Consider the following 20,538-nt stretch of genomic DNA (forward strand, 5'->3'; position numbering starts at 1 on the left):
ATGGGACCCCCGGTGACCGTGCGGCTCTGGCTTCTTGTCACTCCCACAGGGCCTGGAGGATGCTGCTCTGCAGCTCTTGTGGTTCCTGCCGTCCACGGCATGCGCATTTGGAGCAAAGTGCCCCTGGTGCTTCCTTGCTCCAGAGGTACGTGGTAGCAGGACTGGAGCTGGGTGGCTGCAGGGCTCTGCTCTGTACCAGGCCTGCCCCCCAGCTTGGGGCAGGATGCTGAGCTCAGCACGGCACAAGCTGTGCCCTGGTAGCTCAGTGCCAGCCACTGCCGTGGGAGCGCACGCACGCACCGCCCCACGGCTGGCATCCCACAGCCCTGGGACCCCCGGTGACCGTGCGGCTCTGGCTTCTGTCACTCCCACAGGGCCTGGAGGATGCTGCTCTGCAGCTCCTGCGGTTCCTGCGGCACCCACCAGCACTGCTCTGCCATCGCAGAGGACGTGGAATCGTGGGAGTGCAGTGGCTGCAGCGGTGTGGGCACCGGTAAGAAATGCAGCACGGGGACGTGGTCCCCACAGACACGTGGCCGTACGTCCTCGGGAGATGTCTTCCCTGTTGGAGCCTGGACTGGACCTGACCTGGAGGATGTTGACCCTGCCTGTGGCCGGGGGGTTGGAACTTGATCCTTAGGATCCCTTCCAACCCAAGCCGTTGTGGCAATGGGGTGCTGGGTCCAGATGGCAGGAGGCACACATCCCCAGCCACACTGCCATCCCCTCCCGGCCACCTGTGGGTTGCAGTAGTGGTGCTGTACCCCCAACCCTGGTTTCCCCAGCTCAACAGAACTGGGGGATCGTGGCGTGATTTTCTTGGTGTGATGCACTCATCCTTTGAAATCCTGCACCTGCCCAGCAGCGGGGGGACGGAAGCAGCAGCATGGCAGGGGCTCAGCATCGTGCAGAGCAGAGCCCTGCAGCCACCCAGCTCCAGCCCTGCTCACCATGCCAACGTCCCACAGCACCACACAGGGCTCCGCAGCCGTCCTGGCCGCTCTGCTTCTCCTGGCCCTCTGCTCCTCGGCTGCGGCCCACCTGCTATAGTCAGCGATGGCCGTGTCCATCCGGCTGGGTGCCCACCCCTGTCGTGGGGGGGCAGCTGTACAGCCTGAGTGTAGAGCGTACAGGCTAAGGAACACTGGGTGCAGGCAGCCGGGCTCTGGCTCAGTCCCTGGAGCATCACAGCCTCTTGGCTGGAGCCGAGGTGCCTGCAGCTGGGCTGCTGAGCAAGGATTCCTGTGCTGGTTGTGAGAGTGAAGGGGCTGCGAGGTGCACGCAGATGGGTGCAGGCACACGTCCCTGTGGCCGTGTTGCACTTCCCACCAGTGCGCACAGCACTGCAGTTGCCATTCTCCGAAGAACTGGTGTCTTCCGTGACAGTGGTGCAGCACTGGCGGGTCCCGTAAGGACCACGTAAGATGCAGAGCAGCAACGTCCAGGGTCCAGCGGAGCGATGGGAGCCAGAGCCCCCGAGTCACTGGGATCCCTGCACTGCGGGGTGCCAGCCCTGGGGTTGGTCTACCACACTCCCACCCCAGTGGCCGGCGCCGAACTGCCACGAGTCCAGCTTGTGCTGTGCTGAGCTCGGCGTCTTCACTGAGAGCTGCGACGCTCCTGGAAGGTAGAGATTGTTGATGGCGAGGCACAGCCTCTACCCCCCAAATCCGTTCACGCGTGTTGGCAGAGTGTGCAGCAGAAACGCTGCAGGGCAGCTCAGCTGCTGTAGCGGCTGATGCAGCACACAGGAGGATAGCGTCGGTGCAGCCCCAGGTGGTCCTGGCCCAGCAGGAAGCCAAAGGAGCCAGCACCATCCAGGGATGGGCTGACAGCTTCCTGCAGGAGGGAACCGGGAGCCTGCAGCTGCATCCAGGGGTCATTGGGTGGCACAGCATTAGGGCTGGGAGCCAAGGCCTGGGCAGCCAGCAGGCAGTGCTCTGTTCTGCCAGCACGCCTCTAAGGGTTCTGGAAGAGAACGCACCTACAGATTGGGAAGAAGAGGGAACCTTCCACAAAGCCTACGAGAGGCACAGCTCCTGTAAGGCCAGCGTCTGCCTGTGCCCAGTGGGACGGCACTTCTCACTGAACAGGGGATGAGTGTGCCTCAGTGCCCCAGACCCCAATCCCTCCACCACGGCGCAGGCCTGAGCGGGTGCCGCCCCCCCCAGAAATGAACTAAAATTTCTCAGAGTAGGAAGGTGAGTGCAGAGCATTCCTGCAGTGGATGTGCCTGTGCCACGTTTAGGAGTCACGCTGCTCACGTGCTTGGGGTGATAATGCCCTGCAGGGTGCAGGCTGTGCCAGCATGCAGAGCACAAACCCGACATCTATGGAGAGAGGTGCCATCAGGACCGGCTCTGCATCCATGAGAACTGCCTGGTGAGCCCCAGGCCCCCAGCCCCCAGCCCCGCGCCCGCCGCTGCCCCCCACTGCCCCCCACGCGCACTAACAGGTCCCCGGTTGCCTCCTGCAGTACCACGCCAGCGGGCTGTACCAGCGCGGCGCTGACGATGAGGGATTCTTTGGATTCCTCATCCCGGACATCGAGGAGGTGCTGCAGCGCGTGGCACAGAAGGTGAATAGGGCGACGCGTCCCCACCTCGGTCCCCGTGCCACGTGGCTGGGAGACTCCAGCAGAGCCCTGGTTGTCCAAGGAGACCCACGGCTGCACAAATCGCAACTGATGAGTGCTGCGGGGTCCCTAGCCACGTGGCCCACCACATCATCACCGTGCTCTGCTGGGCAAGGGTCACCTGTGTGTGCACGGCACTGACGCCCAGCACCGCACTGCTGTCCCCAGAGATGCTGCGTCTGCCAGAACCAGGGCGCCTCGGTCCGCTGCCATCACGGCAGATGCTCCCGCACCTTCCACTACCCCTGCGGAAGAGAACGCGGCTGCATCTCCCAGTTCTTTGGAGAGTACAGGTGAGCGCGGGCACCCGCGGGGCTGCAGGATGGATGGGGCAGGAGCTGAGCTGCCACCTCCATCCATCCTGCAGGTCCTTCTGCTGGCAGCACCGGCCGACCCAGCACGTGAGGCCACTGCAACAGGACAACCCGCAGTGTGCCATCTGCTTGGAGGCGGTGGAGGGACGCCCCACCTACACCACCCTGGTCTGTCCCTCCTGCACCGGCGCTCAGTTCCACCGCCACTGCATCCAGGTAGGCGGCATTGCCTCCAGACCACAGCATCATCCCCAGCACCACCCAACCCTGCCACCCTGGCATCGTCCCCAGCCCTGGGGCCCCCAGCTCATCTTCTGCCTTCCCCAGGCCCAAACTCTGCGCGCTGCCCTGCACCACTTCCGCTGCCCGCTCTGCCAGGACATGCAGACCTTCCAGGCAGAGATGTTCCGCCTCGGCATCAAAATCCCAGACAGGTCAGCACCCACCGCCCTGCCACCGCCCGCCCCCCCCCTCCACCTCCCCTCGCACTGCACTCAGCTGTCCCCGGCTCCCTCCCACAGGGATGCGGCCTGGGAGGTGGAAGAGGGAGCTTTCCATGACCTGTACCAGCGGCACAGCTCCTGTGACACCGGTCTCTGCCTGTGCCCACTGGGAAGGGACCACTCTGAGAACACCGGGTGAGTGAGCTCGGACCCCAGTGTCATGGCGACCTGGCGCCTTCATCCCCTCCTTGCAGCTGGGATGGAGGCTGGCCAGGATGCTGAGCTCAGCACGGCACAAGCTGTGCCCTGGTAGCTCAGTGCCAGCCACCGCCGTGGGAGCGCACGCACGCACCGCCCCACGGCTGGCATCCCACAGCCCTGGGACCCCCGGTGACCGTGCGGCTCTGGCTTCTGTCACTCCCACAGGCCCTGGAGGATGCTGCTCTGCAGCTCCTGCGGTTCCTGCGGCACCCACCAGCACTGCTCTGCCATCGCAGAGGACGTCACTGCCCCAGTTCCAAGCTCCTACCCCTGTACACTGCAGCAGTCACGGGATCTGGCCCTTCCGGGTGGGGGGGGCACTCTCTTGCTGCCTTGCAGTGGGTGCTGGAAGTGCTTTCCTAGCCGTTCCAAGCTTTTCAGGTTTGACTCGGTCCTGGGAACTCTCATCTTGTCTATTAATCTCAATTTCAATTAAATTGTATATATTGTGTTATTTTGTATTCCAATATTATAATAAAATAAGTTTTCCTCCATAGATTGTTGCCGCTGCTCTTTTCCTCCCTTCCTTCCTTCCCATTTTTTGTGGGACTGGGGTGGGGGGGGGGGGGGCAGAGGCCAGTCGCCCCTGTCGTGGACATAGATTGATCTGGTCAACTCCGTGACAGCTGTGCATGGGTCATGGGTCACAGCCAGCAGTCCTTCATGAAGGAGATGAACCATTTAAGAAACTTCAGTTCCTTTTTTGACAAGGTCACCCACCTAGTTGACCAAAGGAAAGCACTCACTGACATGATGGGCCAGCAGACGGCTGATGGGCCGGGCCCCAAGGCTTCTAAAGATGGGGATCCATCAGGCTGCCGGCCCGAAACTGGCAGCGTTCCCCAAGGCTCCGTTTTCTGGACAGCTGTCTCTCACTTTTTCATCAGTGATTTGGTTGTAGGGCTAGAAGTTGTTCTGAGCGAGTTTGCTGGTGGTTCTGAAATCACCAGCAGGTGAGGAGGAGGGAGGAGCTGCTAATTGCAGAGAGATCTTCACAGATCTGAGAGCTGGGCAATTGACGACCGCGTGAAGCTGAACCGGAGCGAGCGTGAAGTTGTGCGGCAGGGAAGGGGGCAGCACTGGGTTCCGTACAGCAGATGAGAAGCAGCAGGGGAGGGGCGGCCACCAGTACAGTTAGTTCCAAAGCGGTGCCATGAGGGCCGCGGCTCAGAGCGGCACAGCCGCGAGGCGATGGTCGCACTGCACTGTCTTGTGGTTTTTCCAGCCTTCCTGATTCTGTGACTCTCGCGCACTGTCGCACACTCACGCAGTCACTCCCTGCCTCACGCACGCACGCTCACACGTCACTCACGCCGTTCCCTGCCCCCTTCCGCCGCGCACTACAGCTCCCATCGCGCCCTGCGCCGCGCATGCGCGCTTGCCGCCTCCGCCTGCGTCCGGGAAGTGGCGGCGCCGCCGGGACGCCGTACGGGAGCGGGGCCGCGCCGCGAGCCGCTCCGTTGTGCGGCCGTGAGGACGGCGCCGCTGTTTTCTCCTGGGCCTCTCCGGGGCCTGCGGGCGGTGAGGTCTCCGGCTGCGCGGAGCCTGTCGGCTGTGGAGACGCGGCGGAGGTTGGTGCGGCGGGTGCAGTTCCGGGGGGTTTATTCGGGGCTCAGGCTGCCGCTCTCGTTTCTGTGCTTTCGGCTCGGGCTCTTTGCGCCGTGCTGGGCGGCCGGGGCTGCGGGAGGGCCGGGCCGCTCCGCGAATGTGAGCGCGGTGCCCGCGTAAGCGCTGCCCCTCTGTTCGCCATCGGTTCCGTCGCTGGATGCTTTCACCCGCCGCCGGCCGAGTTCCCCGTTTTGGAAGCTTGTGAGGTCATAATGAGGCACTTCTTAAAAACAGCGCGTGTGGAACCCGACGGGAATTGCCTCTGCGTGCTTTGAGGCAAAAGATAAAGGTATTTTTGTGAATGCAGAACTTCTAGTGAGGCAAAATCATTGAGACATAAGATAAATGCCTTCTATTCCTGTCCCCGGTGCAAAATTATTGAGGGAAAACATGACTGCTCGTCCCCTGAAGCCGAAATGGAGAGGTTTAGAACTACTGCTTATGCATGTGTTTTGCTGAACTGATATATTGATTCTTAAATTAATGTACTGACTCCTATTGCTAAAAAACTAACCCAGATGGGGCTCGAAGAGCAGGGAGTGAATTGGGTGGTGGGAAACGCCACTGAAATGCGCCCAGCTCTCACTGAGGTCCTCTGTTGAAGGCTGGCGAATGCTGCAGCACTTGTGCTGGTGCTAAAGGTCAAAGCAAACAAACCTTAATTCAGCTTCCTGAGCAGAAGTTGTGTGGCTGGAATAGTTGAAGTTTGTGCTTTGGGAAGTCAGATCCCTATAATCATTTGGGGCAGGCTGTGAGCCTGTGGCACATCCAGAGCTGTGGGGCTGCAGGAACAGGTCACCCCAAGTCCTCTCTGCTTCTGTGCACCAGCAGTCCAGGACAGGGGATGTTTCACCTTTCAAGTGGGGAAGCAAATGTCAGAGCTGTGCTCACATGCAGCAGGTCTGCTTGCTTTTGCTGGCATGTCCAGAGTGTCACTGCCACCCTGGTGTGACAGCAGGCTTTTGTCACCTGCCAGTTTTCAGCATCAGATATGATGGTGGCTGAAGATGTGGTGCTCAGAGCGCTGCTTTTCTTCATCTGCTGCTGTGCTTCAAAAAGAGAAGGAAAAAAAAACTGCTGACTCCCCCCAAAAAACCTCTCTCTGTTCTTCTTTCTCTGCTTGTGGCTGCATATTTGTCAGCAACTTCTGGGGGGGTGGGGGGAAATGGTGCAGTTCTCTATTTTGAGGCTCAGAGCACCTGCTGCAGGTATGCAGCTGCGCCGTGGGATGGACAGACCATCCCCAAGCCCTGCTCTGACTCAGTCCAGGGAGGGTGTGGATGTGTGGTGTGAAACCTGCCTTAGAATGATCTGGTGGAGGCAGGTGTTGAGCAGTTCGACACCTACAGCTTGAGTTTGGCGTTTGGAGCAGCAAAATAACCAACCTATGTGCATTGCTGTGCTGATTGCTTTTTGCTGTGAGCGGAGTGTGCTGTTGGTGACCCAGAGCAATTTGTCATTTCTGCATTCCTGGGAAAGCGTTGCTTTCATCTCTTAAACGCAGACACGTGGGTGAGTCTGTCCTTTGCTAGATTATTTTCTTCTTTTTTTTTTTTTCATTGTGTTTCTTTTTTAAGCTAGCAAGCCGTGTGAGCAGGATGGATGGGACGCTGTGTGGAGCGTAGGCTCTTCCCCATCCGGCAGCGATGTCATCCCTGCAGATGGCATCCTCCAGTGGAAGCCACCCACAGCTTTGCTGCCTCTTGGGAGGCCTGAACTTTTCTGCTTGGCAGGAAGGAAGCTCATAGCTCCTTATTGACTGGAGTGAAGTGAGCAATCAGCGACGTGAGACCTTAGGAGGGAGAAGGTGACTTTATTTTTAAACCCAAATGAATCTTGTTCATTCACACTCGTGTTCTTGTAGCCAGCTGCTCACCAGCACCACCACAGAGATTTCCCAATGCTCTGCCTGGCGTTCAGGCACAAGATAGACGTGTCCAGATGGTCTGGACAGAATTCCTTGCAACGGCACAGCAGCACAGGAATGTGAGCTATCAGTACTCTGCCTCTTGGACACAGCTTGGTGACCATGTGTGAGCAGTATCCCTGCTCCTAACGTTTGATAATGTTGTCAGCACAACCAACACCTCTTTCTTAAGTGAGTGGTCATCATTTCTAAGTGAGCTGTCACCGGTCAATCCCCCTCTTCCACTCCCTCACCTTGGAGGTCCTGGTTCCTGGCCAGCTGGGTGGGTTGTGGCAGCCTTGTGACAGCACGTGGGGCACTGCCCGTGACACCATACATAGTACAGCTGTGTCTTAATAGCATCTTCATTCTGCCTGTGTTCCCTAATAACTTGTCTGTCACCACTACTGTGTAATTCTTTCTCTTTTTTGTTTTTTGGATGGCTTTAGGTTTGCTGTTTTATATTTCTTGAGGGGCTAAGATCGTTGGTGATCTTTTGTCTGCATTCTGTCTTTGGTGTGTGAGTGTTAGGATTTAGCTGCTTCCCTTTATGTCCATATCTGGATGTCTTAAGGCTCCCCACCCCATTCTCTGTTCTTCCCCAGATCATTTCATAATGGCTTTTTGCATCTGGCTTCAGTTGTTAGTGATGCAAACTGTCCCTTGTTCTAAGATACTCCTTGTTTTCCAGCCTCAGAAGCTGCAGGTAGGCATGCTGTGATCCTGTCCTCAGCACAGGCTGTTCACTGTCCCCTCTGTTCCTCCTGCTACTTGCACACTTATTCCTCCCAATTCTTCTCTCCGATGAAGCTTAACAAATTTATTTCTGTGCTTTGCTGACTTACATGCATAAAGGATTCTCTTGTGGCTTGGTGTACATGTGTAATGCTGGAAGCTCCCTTACCTTACACAGGAGGAGTCAAGGGACTGATGCTGGATGAAAATGGAGTGATCAGATGCAGTGTCTGAAGGCACGGACTCAGATGTGGACAATCCAAATGGTTTGTTGCAGGTTCTAGCATCCCTTATATGCATTCCCACTTTCTCTTTTGTAACCTTCCTGCCCTCGTTTACATGTCAACAAAACATTCCACAAAGTCACCTCTGGTCTGCTCCTTACCTGAGCACGCAGGCGCTCATCCAGTCAGAGTCGTGAGTCGTTCCTAGCCGTGTGCTCTTCCTCCCATCAGGATCATTTATCGTGCGGCAGTCACGCATCTCTCCTTTCTCATGCCGTTTGTCTTGCTCCACAGTTTCTGCTCTGAATATTCTTGAATCCCCGCAGTCTGAGGCCAGAATGGAGCTGGCATTGTAGCCCTGCATTTAGAACAGCACAGAGTTTCAGGAACTGCTTGCATAACCAAGTCGTCATTGCATACAGGTGCGGTGCTTGGCACACTTCTCAGGTCTGAGCTTGGCTCCGTGCTGACAGATAAGTTTAACACAGATCAGCAGCAGCCCTGAGCTACTTTTGCAGACTCTGGTTGTGCCTGGTGTTGGAAGCAGTCTTCTCAGGAAGCTCTTTCTCCAGATTTGCAAAAGACGTCGCATTGCCGTGTTGTAGGTGATGGTACCTCATTTGCCCTCGACCAGAGAGTGTTCCCTTTTCTTTAGTCTCCTAAATGCGCAGTGAGCATCTTCTGCGAAAGGCTGAGTTTGTGTGCTGTGTCTTTGAGGTGTGTTGATTCTGGGACGTCATTCTCAGCTCTGTTGTGCTCTGTGTCTCTCCCTGCAGGTTCCCCAGAAGATGGTGTAAAGCCAGCTGGCGCAGCTGCTGCCTGTGATCTCCGTGTGCCCAGACCTCAGGGGAGACCATGGCAGCAGCTCAGGGAGCTGGAAGCAGCTCAGCCGGGCCCCCCGGAGCCCCTGTCTCCATCCCAGGACACAGCAGCTCCACAGCAGTGGCGGTGTGGGAATGGCAGGACGAGTTTGGCCGGTGGCGGCCATACCGAGGAGATGTGTGCAGATTCATTGAGCAGGGTTTCCAGGCCTCTCAGCAGAAGGGACGGCGTTCAGGATCAGGGCTTGTCAGCAGCAGCATCTCTTTGGGACATGCAGATGCTAGCTTGGCCCCCTATGTCATCGACATCCCGAGCCTGACACAGTTCCGGCAGGATACAGGTAAGGGAGCTTCCTTCTCATGCCAGCATTTTTGTAAGCCTGCTTGTGTGCTTAAAGAGAAAGCCCTGCAAAGCTCTGCTGACACTGTTGTCACTTGCCGTGTGCTGCGTCTTCTCTCCTGATGCTGTGTGCCACCCGGCGTGTGAGCAAAGCAGTGTTGGCTGATCAATCTGCAGGGCTGTGCCAGGCACACAGGGCTGAGAAAAGCCTCATCGTGAGACCTCTGGAGCTCAGAGCTTGTGAGCTAGACTCCTCAGAGCTGGAAACTTTCTGCCTGCCCCCCCCCAAGCCCGCACCCATACGAGACCAGTCCACAAAAAGGCCTTTTTGCAATTGAAACCTTCCTGGCTGCATCCCTTGTTCTCTCTGCAACAGGTGTACTGGCTGCTCTATTTTGGCCTGCCATCCTGTGCAAGCTGCTCTGTGAAAGCCTCCTGCCTCTGGCAGAACAATGTAATGCAGCTGCACAAAAGTCTCCCACTGTTGCTGTTCCAGGCTTGCTTGCTCCCTCCCAGGGAGGAAGAGTGGTTTGCTCGTAATTACAGGGCTGAAGTTTAATTTTCGTTCTCATCTTGATTTTCTGAGGTCACTGGGGCTACTGGCTCAGAATGTGCTGATATGGTTCCTGCCCTCTTTTGCTCCAGATGTGCTGAGCAGCTGTAGCTCAGAAAGCAGGGGTGGAGTGTATGCTCTTACCTTCAGAAAATCCAGGGAGATTCTACATTACACAGCCCTAAATGAATGGAAAATTCTTCGTGCATCAGTTTTCCCCCTTGCCAACACCTTACCCCTTGCCACAGGACGCAGTCATGTTGGCATGCTGCCTGAGCCTCACACCAGGCTGCAAAGTTGGGCACTGTGCTGGGTTCCTGCCAGCTGAAGCAAGAAATGAGCACTGTCTTGAATCAGCTGCAACAAGACAATTCCTACAGGAAAGGGAAGTGCTTGGAGTGGTGAATGCTCATCACAGCTGCATCCGTGTTTTATTCTGACTTCATAGTGCTTACCAGTGACCTTGAGATGAGTTTTCCCTAGAAGTGTCTTGAGCACTGGCAGGATTGGCTCAGCATGGCCTGGAAGCTCTGTTGAAGGCTGTGGCTTTAAGCAACACAGCACAGACCACCAGAGCTGGCACCAGCCTTGTTTTTTTCACACTGCACTTGTGCAGGAGCCATGCAGCTGGTGCTCCATCCAGCACCTGGGCAGCAGGTCCTCCCTCACCAGAATGCCATCCGTTGCCAGGACACATCCCAGCTGGGTGAGGTTGAGATCTCAGCCTGTGGAGGTTGATTACCTGTGGGAGGCTGAATGATGTGTCTCAGTGTAACTGGGGCATCCTTCTTCACGTGTGCAGGTGTCTTGTATCTCTTTAGTCTTTTGTGAAAGACCTCAAAGCATCTAGTTACATTGTCCGTGGCAGGATGCTTTGGGTTTAGTCATCTCAGGGAAACAGCACAGTACATTTTTGGAAATGATGCTGGATGACGTGATGTCCTCTTCTTGTGGATGAGGTTTGTGGTGGTCTTTTAGCAACAAAAAGGCTCGTTCTACTTTATAGCTCTCCTGCAGAGTTTCCCACTGATTCGGAGGGATGCTGATCAGAGCAGCCAGGTCTGTGAGCCTCCCTATGTTTGTGTGACTGTTGAGAATGCTCTCATATCCTCTTTTTGTGGCCCACTTCTAAGGAAGACTTTCTCTCTGCAGGGCTTTGCCTTAAACACAAACCTTTCTGAGGAAGCAGCCAGCTGACCTTTGTCATCTGCTGGAGAAAAGAATCTCTGCAGGAAACATCCCCATGAAAAATCTTTAAACAGAGCAAAAAATAGGCTGTTGTATTCTGCTCATTAGCTATTAGACAGACAAATAGCTCTTCAAAGGAAGCCAGGGAGAATAACAGGAAGCCAGCGTTAATGGGACTAGCATCTCTACCAACAGGGAGTGACAGCTGTGCAGGGGGATCTTGTGGGCAGGATTAGCTGCAGGCTTCAGCTGCTGCTTTGGGCAGATTAGCTGGAAGTGAATGTGAGGCAGCAGCAGGAGTTGTCCTCCTGCCACAGCTGTTTGCCCACTCAGGAGACAAATGCCAGCTTCCCTGCCAGCCTGGGGGAAGGGGACCTCTTCCATGAGGCACATGCCTCCTGTTACTGACTCTTAAAATCTCCTCTCACCACTGCAGTTTGGGGATCTTAAAATTGCACGTCACTTGCAAACACTTGAAGTCTTCCCTGTGCTGCTTTTAGCTTCTGACCTGCCACTGGAGCAGGGACTGCCGTGCTGATTTCTTACCTGTGTGTCTTGCTTAGCTTTCCAACACCTTCTTTTACCTGTGCTGGTCTCCTCTCTGCTGGGAGCAGGTTCCCAGCATCCGACTCTAAACGCAGGGCTTCTCTCACCATGTTGATCCCAATCTGATCTCATCCTTCTTCCCTCTGCTCAGATCTTCCCCAGTTGTTGAGAACATAGATTTGTGCACTCAGTCTTTCTAAAACCTGGCAGGAATTGATTGCTGAACGGGAGCAGTCGTTGCTTGGGTATACTCTTGGCTGTGTTCTCTGCTTTCCCATGTCAGACACTGATTTCTGGCTGGGGAAGGTCAGCTTTGTTCTGCTGACACCTTTCACCCTGGCTTTTGCCAGAGCAAGGCTTTATCCCACAGGAGTCTGGTATTTTTGGCTGAGCCGTCCTACAGGGCAGGTATGGAATTTCATAGGCTCTCATGGTCTGGCCACCAAAGCACTCAGGCAGAAACCACCAATGCTGCTCACAAAGAAGCTTAGGAGAGCAGTAGGAGCAGAGATACGACTTCCATGCTGCTGGCAGAGCTGCAGCACAGGCTGCCCTCTGATGCAGGTGGTGTGGAGTCCCACAGAGCCACGAGAACATCCTGGGGCAGTTCTCAGCAGGGCTGAAGTGCAGATACTTGTTTGTTGATGTGCTCTTTCACCTCTTTCCTGGAGTTCAGGGTCAGAGCCCTCAAAACTGCTTTAAAGACTTTGTTTTGTTTTTTTCTCTCTTGGTGCTGTTCTCTGAACTCCTTTGTGTTAACAGTGCTTTACATTCCTGTTCCCCACCACCTGCTTGCATTCCCAGACTTGCCCCAGGGTATTCCCAGCTTCTCTTAATGCAGTGGGCTGCTGAGGTTTTTTCCCACTGCGAGGAGCAGTTCTGGCCCAGCTGCAGGAGCCTGTTTTTGCAGAGGTTTGAGCTTCTGTCCTGTTAGGTGGCTCACTTCCTTCTCAGGAGGTTTTTTGCTTTAAAAAAGCAACTGAGCAAGATCCCCTTGGAGAGCCTGGCTTCTGGGGGGTTTGAGCTCCTGCAGTTGCAGTTCAGGAGCCTTGCAATGACAGCGTGTCTGCTTTCAGTGCTCTTCTTTTATGTGGAGTTCTCTGCAGCTTCTAAATGACTTTGCTGGTTTTCTATGCTCGTCTGGCAGCAGTCAGGAACTGAGAGAAGCTGGGTCTGTCCTTCCTTCTCTGAAGCCCTTGTCCTGCCCTCATGGGACTCCTCTCATGGGAGGAGAGTTGCCCAGGCCTTTGTGCAGCAGAGGGAAGTGGGCCTTCAGCCCCAGCAGCACTTTCTGTAGGTGCTGTCTCTCTATAACTCTGTTGTTGAGGATGTGGGAAGTTTTTACCAGATCTGTGCATCAGCCTGGATTTTATTTATTTAAGTCAGTGAGGCATCTGTGATTGCTGCTCCTTCGCACCTGGGTGTGTTGGTCTCCACATCCTCTCTCCTTCCCACCCTTCTTCCCAGCAGCTTTTGAACTTGTTGCCAGCCCTCAATCAGATTTGGCTGGGGGACAGAGATCTCCAAGGTGTTCTGTTCCTCTGAGCTCTGTGAAAACCACCTTCATTGGGATGAGAAGGTCTACTAGCGCTCTTCGTTAAACACCGCAGATCTGTGTAGAAACGCATCACTGAAGTCCACTTCTCTGATCTCAGAGTGCTTTTTTTTCCCCCTCTTTCCTACCAGGGACGATGCGGGCAGTCCGCAGGCACCTCTTTCCCAGGGACTCAGCAGCCGAGCAGGGCATCGTCTGGGAGTGGCAGAACGACGAACGCGGCTGGTTCCCCTACGAGATGAACGTCTGCGTGTTCCTGGAGCAAGCCCACGCCTCCAGGCACCAGCGGGTGGACCTCGGCCCCTTAGGCTACAACTATGAGGTCGACCTGGTGGCTCAAGTGCAGACCAACAAGACCACGAGGTTCTGCCGCAGCGTTCGGAGGCGGGTGGACAATCCGTACCCCGTGACGGCCGCCCCGGCTCCCCTTCACACGGGGACGGGTTGCTCGTGCCAGCAGTGCTGGCTGAACGGTGGGACTGGCCCCATCACCACGAGGTTCCGGCACTCCGTGACAAACTTCCCCAATTCCTCTGCTGCACCTCAGGTTTCTGGTAGGACGACGTCAGGGAGTTCTTCCGGCGTCGGCTTTGTGCCCTATAACAAACCCGCGTTGTCTGGAGCGAGGTCGACGCCGCGACTCAATGCGCAGAGCAGCTGGGCTTTGCCCCAGGCTGGAGGTGCTGTGGGCCCCAGCACAGGACTGTCCACTTCCAATGGAGTCAGGTACAGACCCCGACTCGCCTTTGAGTGCTGTGTGTGTGCCAGAGACCTGCTGTGCTCAGGTCTCTGTTGTTTAGGAGCCTCTCTTTGCTAAGCTCTTCTCCCTAAAAGGAAGCAGACTTCTGGTGTCTGATGGATAAGGAGGTTTCCTTTCTGCTTTCCCTTGCTTTTTTCCCACTTGAAATTTCATCCCTGTCAGCCAGGAAAGCCACATTGAACCACAGGAAGAAGAGGTCAGGTTGAGATACTGCAAGCATGAGGGAATGTAAGGTGGCATTTTGAGGGAGATAACAGATGAACGCAAAGGAGACTTACAGGCATTCCTTTTTAGTTCAAAATATGCTTCAGTTCTCTTCAAGCCTTGCAGGTGCTGTAGGCTGAATGGAAGGCAGCCTCCTGTGGGCTCCCCATGCTGCCCTCTTCTCTTCTGTGCACAAGCTGCTTAGCCTAGCCACAGTTGGTTATCCCTGGGGCTGAAGCAGGCAGAGTCAATGTCTCCTTCACAAAGTGGAGCACTTTCCTCTGTCTTCTTGCTGGGTTGATCTCTATGATACCCAAACCAAGCAAGATACTCATAGCTTTCACTGCACACAGTATGTTTTCTAAGCTGGTCTTCCATGGCCTGTCTTCTTTCCAAGAGCTGATGATAATACACAGAGCATCTTGCAGCTGCAGTCACTTTGAACTGAGGGTTGTGTAAGGGCTGTTTGACTGCTCCTTCAGTCGTTGTGTAGAGCAGTGTGTATGCTCTGTGCTGTAATCATCTCAAGCATCGCTGTGAGCATCTGAGCAATTAGAGGCAAACTTGCCAGAGTTGCTTTACCTGTCCATGCCAGCCCAGGTAAAGGCATAGATAAGAGATCAGAGGGGCGGAGAAAGTGTACTCTGCTCCATGCAATTAGCAGAGTTTTGAAGTTTGTGTCTTAAGCAGGACTTAAGCCTTTCACACTTGCTGAACCTCTCTCCTTGGAGGTGTTCATAGTCCTTTGACGTTAACTTTCCAAGGGCTCTGTCCTTTCCCCTGACCAGACAGATGAATGCACATGGGGCAGTCTGTCTTCCACTGCAGTTCATTATGTGAAAGGACTTCTTTCAACACCAGCTGACAGCCCAGGATGGCTTTTCCCCTTCCTTCCCATTTGGTGAGTTGGAAATAGTGCAGGGTTGGGGTAATTGCTCTTGGCTGGGGTTATGTTCCCAGGCTCGTGAAGGCCATGTTCCAGCAGAAAATACCCTCATTTCTGCCAATTAAGGGAAACTGGAGTAGCATGGACTAACAATGCGTTTCATTTAATTCCTAAGCCGCAGCATTCCTTAGTTATTGTATCCTGTGTTCCCTGTCTTTCCCCTCAGCTTAGCTCTGTGGATTAGTTCCTCTGCATCACTAGTGAGGCTTTTGAGGTTGCAAGGATGAGGTGCTAATCATGCTGCGCTCCTTGTCCCAGGAAGGGCCTGTGTGTCTCTGGCTGTCTTAGCTGCACCATGCAATTCCTTCTTCAGCTGCTCCCTCCCTGCGGCCGTCACTGCAGCTTGCACAAACATCCACCAGCAAATGGAGCTGTGCTGCCTGTGACAGAGCAGTGTGTGCTGCAGGAAAGGGAGTGGTGGCACTGAGGGATTCTCTGGTGTCTAATAAAGGTTGTGTTGTGTGCACTGCACAGCCTTTTACCCTGAAGCACACACCCCTGGCAGACATTTACAAAGCTTGCAGGGAGTCCAGCTCCTGCTTTGCTGGAGCTGAGCTGTAACTGACAGCTCAAAAGTTACTGGAGACTGAAAGGCAGTGCGGTTATGTACACCCAGTTACATGCACCCAATTCTGTAGGAAATGAAGTGAAAAATGTCAGCCCTGAAGAAATCTCTCTTGTAGGGCTGAGAGAGGTGTAATTAATCCTGAAGAACTGCCCAGTTCTCTGTGTGGCAGTGACAGCTATTCCCATGGACAGGCAGGGCTCACTCCAGTGCAGGTTGGTGGTAGCATGGGCACATTGCACCCTTTTAGTAGCAGTGGCAGGGGAATGTTACCTGCTTGCTGCAGGGATGGAGGTCAGGGTGGACCTTGGGCACTGCATGCTGCAGATTTAATTTCCCCATGCTCTCAAGAGGATCAGAGCTTCTGGAAAACAGAGAGGAGTGTTGGCTGGAGCAAGCCAAGGCATAAGTAGATGTTAATATTCTTGGCTCTGCTGTAATGTATGAAATAAATGTAGGCAGGTTATTTTGCTTCTTCGTGCCTCAGTTTCTTCTCATGCTGTAAATATAGCAAATCCAGCCTCCTTGCAAACTACACTGAGAGCCGCAGATGGAGTGTGCTGTGGCAAGGGCTGTGTGGAGAACAGAAGGCAGCACTGCCTCCAGCAGTTTTCCATCCCTGGGTGAAGCCATGCTGGGAAGCATCCTGTGCTGCAGCCCCAGATCTTCCCATGCGCTCAGGAGGTGCAAGCAGGGAGCATTTAGAGATTTCAGGCGCTGACTTTCAGCTGCTGCAGGCACAGCCTGAGCTTTGGCTCAGAGACGCAGGCAACAGCTGGGAATCTCTGGGCAGCAGAGGTGTGGGAACAGGCGCACCCACTCAGAGGCAAGGCACAATGTGTGTTACACAGCCATAGCAATATCCTTCTTCATTACCCCCTTCCTCCTCCTCCAAAAAAAAACCACCTCAGGCCCAACGTAAGCTCAGAGTTGCGTCTGTGCACCTTTTTTAGCATGGCAGCGCTTCCTCCTACGCACTGCGGCTTCGGATCTGCCCAGGCAGCGTGGTGGCAGAGGCGGCACGGTGTGAATTTCCCTTGGTTTCATCAGCCTCGTGTCTGGGGTTTCTGCAGGTTTCTGCACGTGGCAGCCCTGCCCCTGTGTGCACATGGATAGGTTGGCACGTCCTGCTGGAGGCCGAGTCTGCGTGTTTGTAGTCCGTGTGAAATAAAAACGTAGTTCCTGTGTCATCAGTATAGTTGGCTTAAAGCCTGCCTGCAGTCGGAGCTAACACACTTGGCCTTTACTGTTTGTCTTGAGGGTTCTTCTCACTTCACAAAAGCTCTGGATCCAGGGTTTGACAGGACCTTGCGACACAGGAAAGAAAGGAAAGAATCCTTCTGCCATCTTCCCAAAGTGCTCGTCATCCCCCTCCCAGATCAGCTCTGGCTTTCCTTTCCTTGAATCCTCAGCTCTGCTGTGTTTTTCCTTTCCATGGGGAAGGGGAGATGGAAGCAGCCAGGTTGCTGCAGCACTTTGGGCACAAAGCTGCCTGTTGTCACAGACCAGTGCTGTCACTGACAGCAGTGTCATGGGCTGCTTTCTGCTGGGAGAAGATGGGGGAGCACTGAGAGAGAAAAATAAGCGAGAAGGAACTGTGATGAAGGAGCAAAACTGGGGAAGAAAGAAGTCATGAAGAGGGTCACAGTAACTGACTAGGAGCCCTTTGAAGTTGAAAGGAGGATTTCCACTGTGGTCAGAGAAGTTTGAACTGGGCTGTGGTGAGAACTATTGGTTGCGTCACTTGAAAATGTTGCAACATTAGGGGCAACGGAGGGGAAAACACAGGAAAGGAAGGGAACTTCTGGAGTGTGGAGGACCTTTTAAAGGTCTGGAAACTGCCAACACTACGCTGAGACCCAGGGTTCCCTCAGGGCATCGGAGCACACAGGAACCTGCTGCAAACACAGCAGGCAGGGAAACAGCAAGGTAGGGATGTGTCACTGCTGGATCTTAGCAGGGCTGCAGAGAGGGACTGCTGCCTGTGATGCTGTGTTGAATACAGCAGCAGGTTTTGCATCCCAGCTGGAGAGAACTAGGTTCTCAGAGACAAAAGGTGGCTTTGGGAACTTGATAACAGCCTTCCTAAAGTAGTGGCCAGGTGCAACTGAGGCTGGTTTGGGGAGGTGGTCATCTAAATGCCTTGTGTAGTGACTGCAGCTGCTGCCCGTCAGCTGTTGTGCCCGTGTGCCACCTAAGGCAAAACCCACAGGTGACTTTCTGTGCCAGCATGGTGGGCTTCAAGCTGGGGTCGAGCTTGCTCCTAGCAATCCCTTCAGCTTCTATGCTGCTGCTTTCCTTTCCATCTCCTGCTGAACAACTACCCACATTTCCTAAACTGCTTAAGGTGCCATTGCCAGCACTGAGAAATGCTACCAAAGCAAGCTAGGAATCTAAAAGTGTCCACTGTCTGTTAACCTCTAAACCAGGTGCTAAACTCTTCTCAGCCTCTTTCAGTATTTCTTCTCTTGTTCACGTATTTCATAGTACCCTCAAGGACAGCAGCTGTCAGAACCCTGCTTTATAAAGGGGTGGGCTCCCTAAGTATGGCTGCTGGGCCAGTGGGATTGGTGGGTGGGGGGGTCCCAGGTGAGCCTCACCTGAGTAATTAAAGCCTGTTAAATATCTAGGCTGTGTGCTGCTGTAGCTCAGTTGGCTCTCACTCACCTGTTGATTTGCACTGTTACATTTTTCTCTTTCTTGTTCTCTATAGTGCTCTAAATCTTCCTGTCAAGATGTCCAAGCCCAGCAAGCTGAACCAAGCCTTGGCAGGTAACAATCTTGTTTTGCTTTATCTGCTTTGTTCTTAAGGTTATGTGAGCGACTGCTTCCTCTGGCACCTACTTTTCCTTTTAGCCCTTAAGGAAACTGGTTTGTGTTTAGTAGTGAAAAAGTTCTAGTCCAAAAACCCAAACAGCAGAAAGAACAGACTTGAGAGAGAACAGGTTGGACCTTAGCAGTTGCTTTCTCTCAGTAGAGCTTGTTGTAAGGCTTTGTTCCCCTCTAGCTGAGGTGAGGGTTTGATGTTGGTTAGTATGGATCAGTGCTTTGCTAATGTAAGAGCAGGATGCTAGCTGGTGTGCAGTCAGTCTTGGGGTGGGAGAGATGAGCTCTGCTTCTGAATTGTAGTTTAGAGGCAGGCTATGAGCTATCAGGACGAGTGGGTGTATTTAGAGGTTGGGTGCTAATTTTCCAGCTATGGGAACCTGGGCCAGGCTGTGTGCTGCTGGCAGCTGCTGCTTGTTTTTTTTCTCCTTGTTCCTTCCTTCGAGGAGGAAGGCTGTAGTGCAGACTTCTGTATGAAATTATTTTCTGTGGTTTTATTACAAAAGCTCAGGCCCTTTGCTTAAAAAGGGTTGTAATGCATTTCCATAAGGAAAGGAAGAAACAGAAGTTAAATCAGTTGCTGTCTCCTGTGGCAACACAATGCAGGCTGGCTAGTTATCGTTGAAACCTGTGAATCTGATCCTAAATATACCCAAGAAGTGCATCTGAGAAGGAGGAAAGTGCCAGTTTTCAAAGCTGCTTTTCAGAGTAGATTTGCCTGTGAAACATGAAATGGCGTTGCCTTGAAAATGGCAGCTCTATAGCTTTCAGCAAGTGCTTGAAATCTGAGTGCTAGAACTTGATGGTGGTGTTCTGCCTTGGTTGGCTGCAGCTGTGACAGTGCGTGCTGGGAGTGCAGGTTTTGCCCTGGTGATCCCCTAGCACTGATGTTTCTGGTCATCCAGTTTTAATGCTATGGCAAGGATTGTGCCTTGTAGATGTCCAGAGCCAAAGGGCACCACATAAAGTTGAATGCAGGGCTGCTGAAGCATGTAGCCCCTCCAGCTCCCTGTTAACAGATCAGGCTTTGTAGAAATGAGGTGTAGAGCAGAGCTCCCACTCTGTCTGGGAGGATGACCTGTGAGCGGGGCTCACTGCGAGAGCTTTGAGTTTCATCCCCTGGCTATTAGCACTGACTGTAATTAGTTACTTAATCACATAAGGGTAAATGCAGCAAAGGGCTGACAAACCCTGCTGAATCCAGGCTGTTAATAGTGTTAACTGTGACCTTGTTCTACATATGCAAGTTGTCCCCTGTTAATTTGAAAGGTCTCCAGATCCCTGGGAGGCCGTGATTAGGAGGTCTGAGTGGCTGCAGGGTGGTGTAGGCTGGGCTGAGTGGTCACTGCAGAAGCAGCCAAGGGCAAGCATCTCCTTTGGGTCCTCTGTCTCTGCAGCCCATGGCTGTGATCAGACCTGGGATGCTCTGAGGGGGCAGGGAGGGGAGAAATCTGAAGTTCTGAATCAGCAGCTAATGGGGGATCCTGCTGCTGTTAGTGAGAAGGTGGGCTTTGGTGGTGTGATGAATGCCTGGGATCTTAGTGAGGAATTCATAACACTGCAGCTCCACAGCTCCAGGAATCATGAAGCTGACTTTGAGACCCTGTTCTGTTTTTTCTTACTTTCTGCTACTTTAATATTTTGAGGTATGGAAAATCTGTCATTTAATCTATCTTTCCACTCTTGGTATTTGGTTAGTACAGAGAAATGCCTAAATATCAGTCTCAGCAAACTGTTCAAGCACAGTGTTTGAGCTGTGACTGGTTGGGTGTGCTGGGTTGGGAGTGAGTAAGCAGCTGGTTGGTGCTCTGTGCGTTACGTAAGGGTGTTTTCCCCATGCTAATATTCTGCACAAGGTATTACAAAAGTGCCTTATTTACATGGGAGGCTGAGAAGAGCTGGTGGATGTTGTCAGCAAAAATAGCTTTACCCCTTGGAGTTGTAACATAGTGCTTGTGGCCACGTAGATGCTTTGAGCAAGAGAAAAGAGGGGAGGGAGTGTGTGCTTCTTGCACATACACACACTTGGCATGTACACGTTTCCACATGAGGCTGGGATCACTTGCTGGTTGCTCTTGTGGGAGGATTGTTGGATGCTGAGACTTCCA

At 53.7% G+C, this 20,538-nt stretch overlaps 1 protein-coding gene and 1 pseudogene across 5 annotated transcripts in view; both read left to right on the forward strand.

The window, feature by feature from the left end:
• LOC128083723 (PHD finger protein 7-like) lies at positions 1-8,482 on the forward strand (annotated as a pseudogene).
• Positions 5,022-20,538, forward strand: part of DTX2 (deltex E3 ubiquitin ligase 2) — a 27,316-nt gene continuing 11,799 nt past the window's right edge. Inside the window, exons 1-4 of one of the 5 annotated variants that reach the window (XM_052688782.1) lie at positions 5,022-5,224; positions 8,903-9,288; positions 13,261-13,855; positions 18,318-18,376. In XM_052688782.1, the coding sequence (XP_052544742.1) occupies positions 8,982-9,288; positions 13,261-13,855; positions 18,318-18,376 (961 nt within the window). In that variant the 5' untranslated portion in view covers positions 5,022-5,224; positions 8,903-8,981. Of the gene's footprint in view, positions 5,225-6,432; positions 8,180-8,902; positions 9,289-13,260; positions 13,856-18,317; positions 18,377-20,538 lie in introns of those variants that run through there. The other 4 variants (XM_052688784.1, XM_052688785.1, XM_052688786.1 and 1 more) reach the window with 4 other exon arrangements.

The sequence above is a fragment of the Tympanuchus pallidicinctus genome, unplaced genomic scaffold, assembly GCF_026119805.1.
Source record: "Tympanuchus pallidicinctus isolate F22 unplaced genomic scaffold, pur_lepc_1.0 scaffold24, whole genome shotgun sequence".
NCBI lineage: Eukaryota > Metazoa > Chordata > Aves > Galliformes > Phasianidae > Tympanuchus > Tympanuchus pallidicinctus.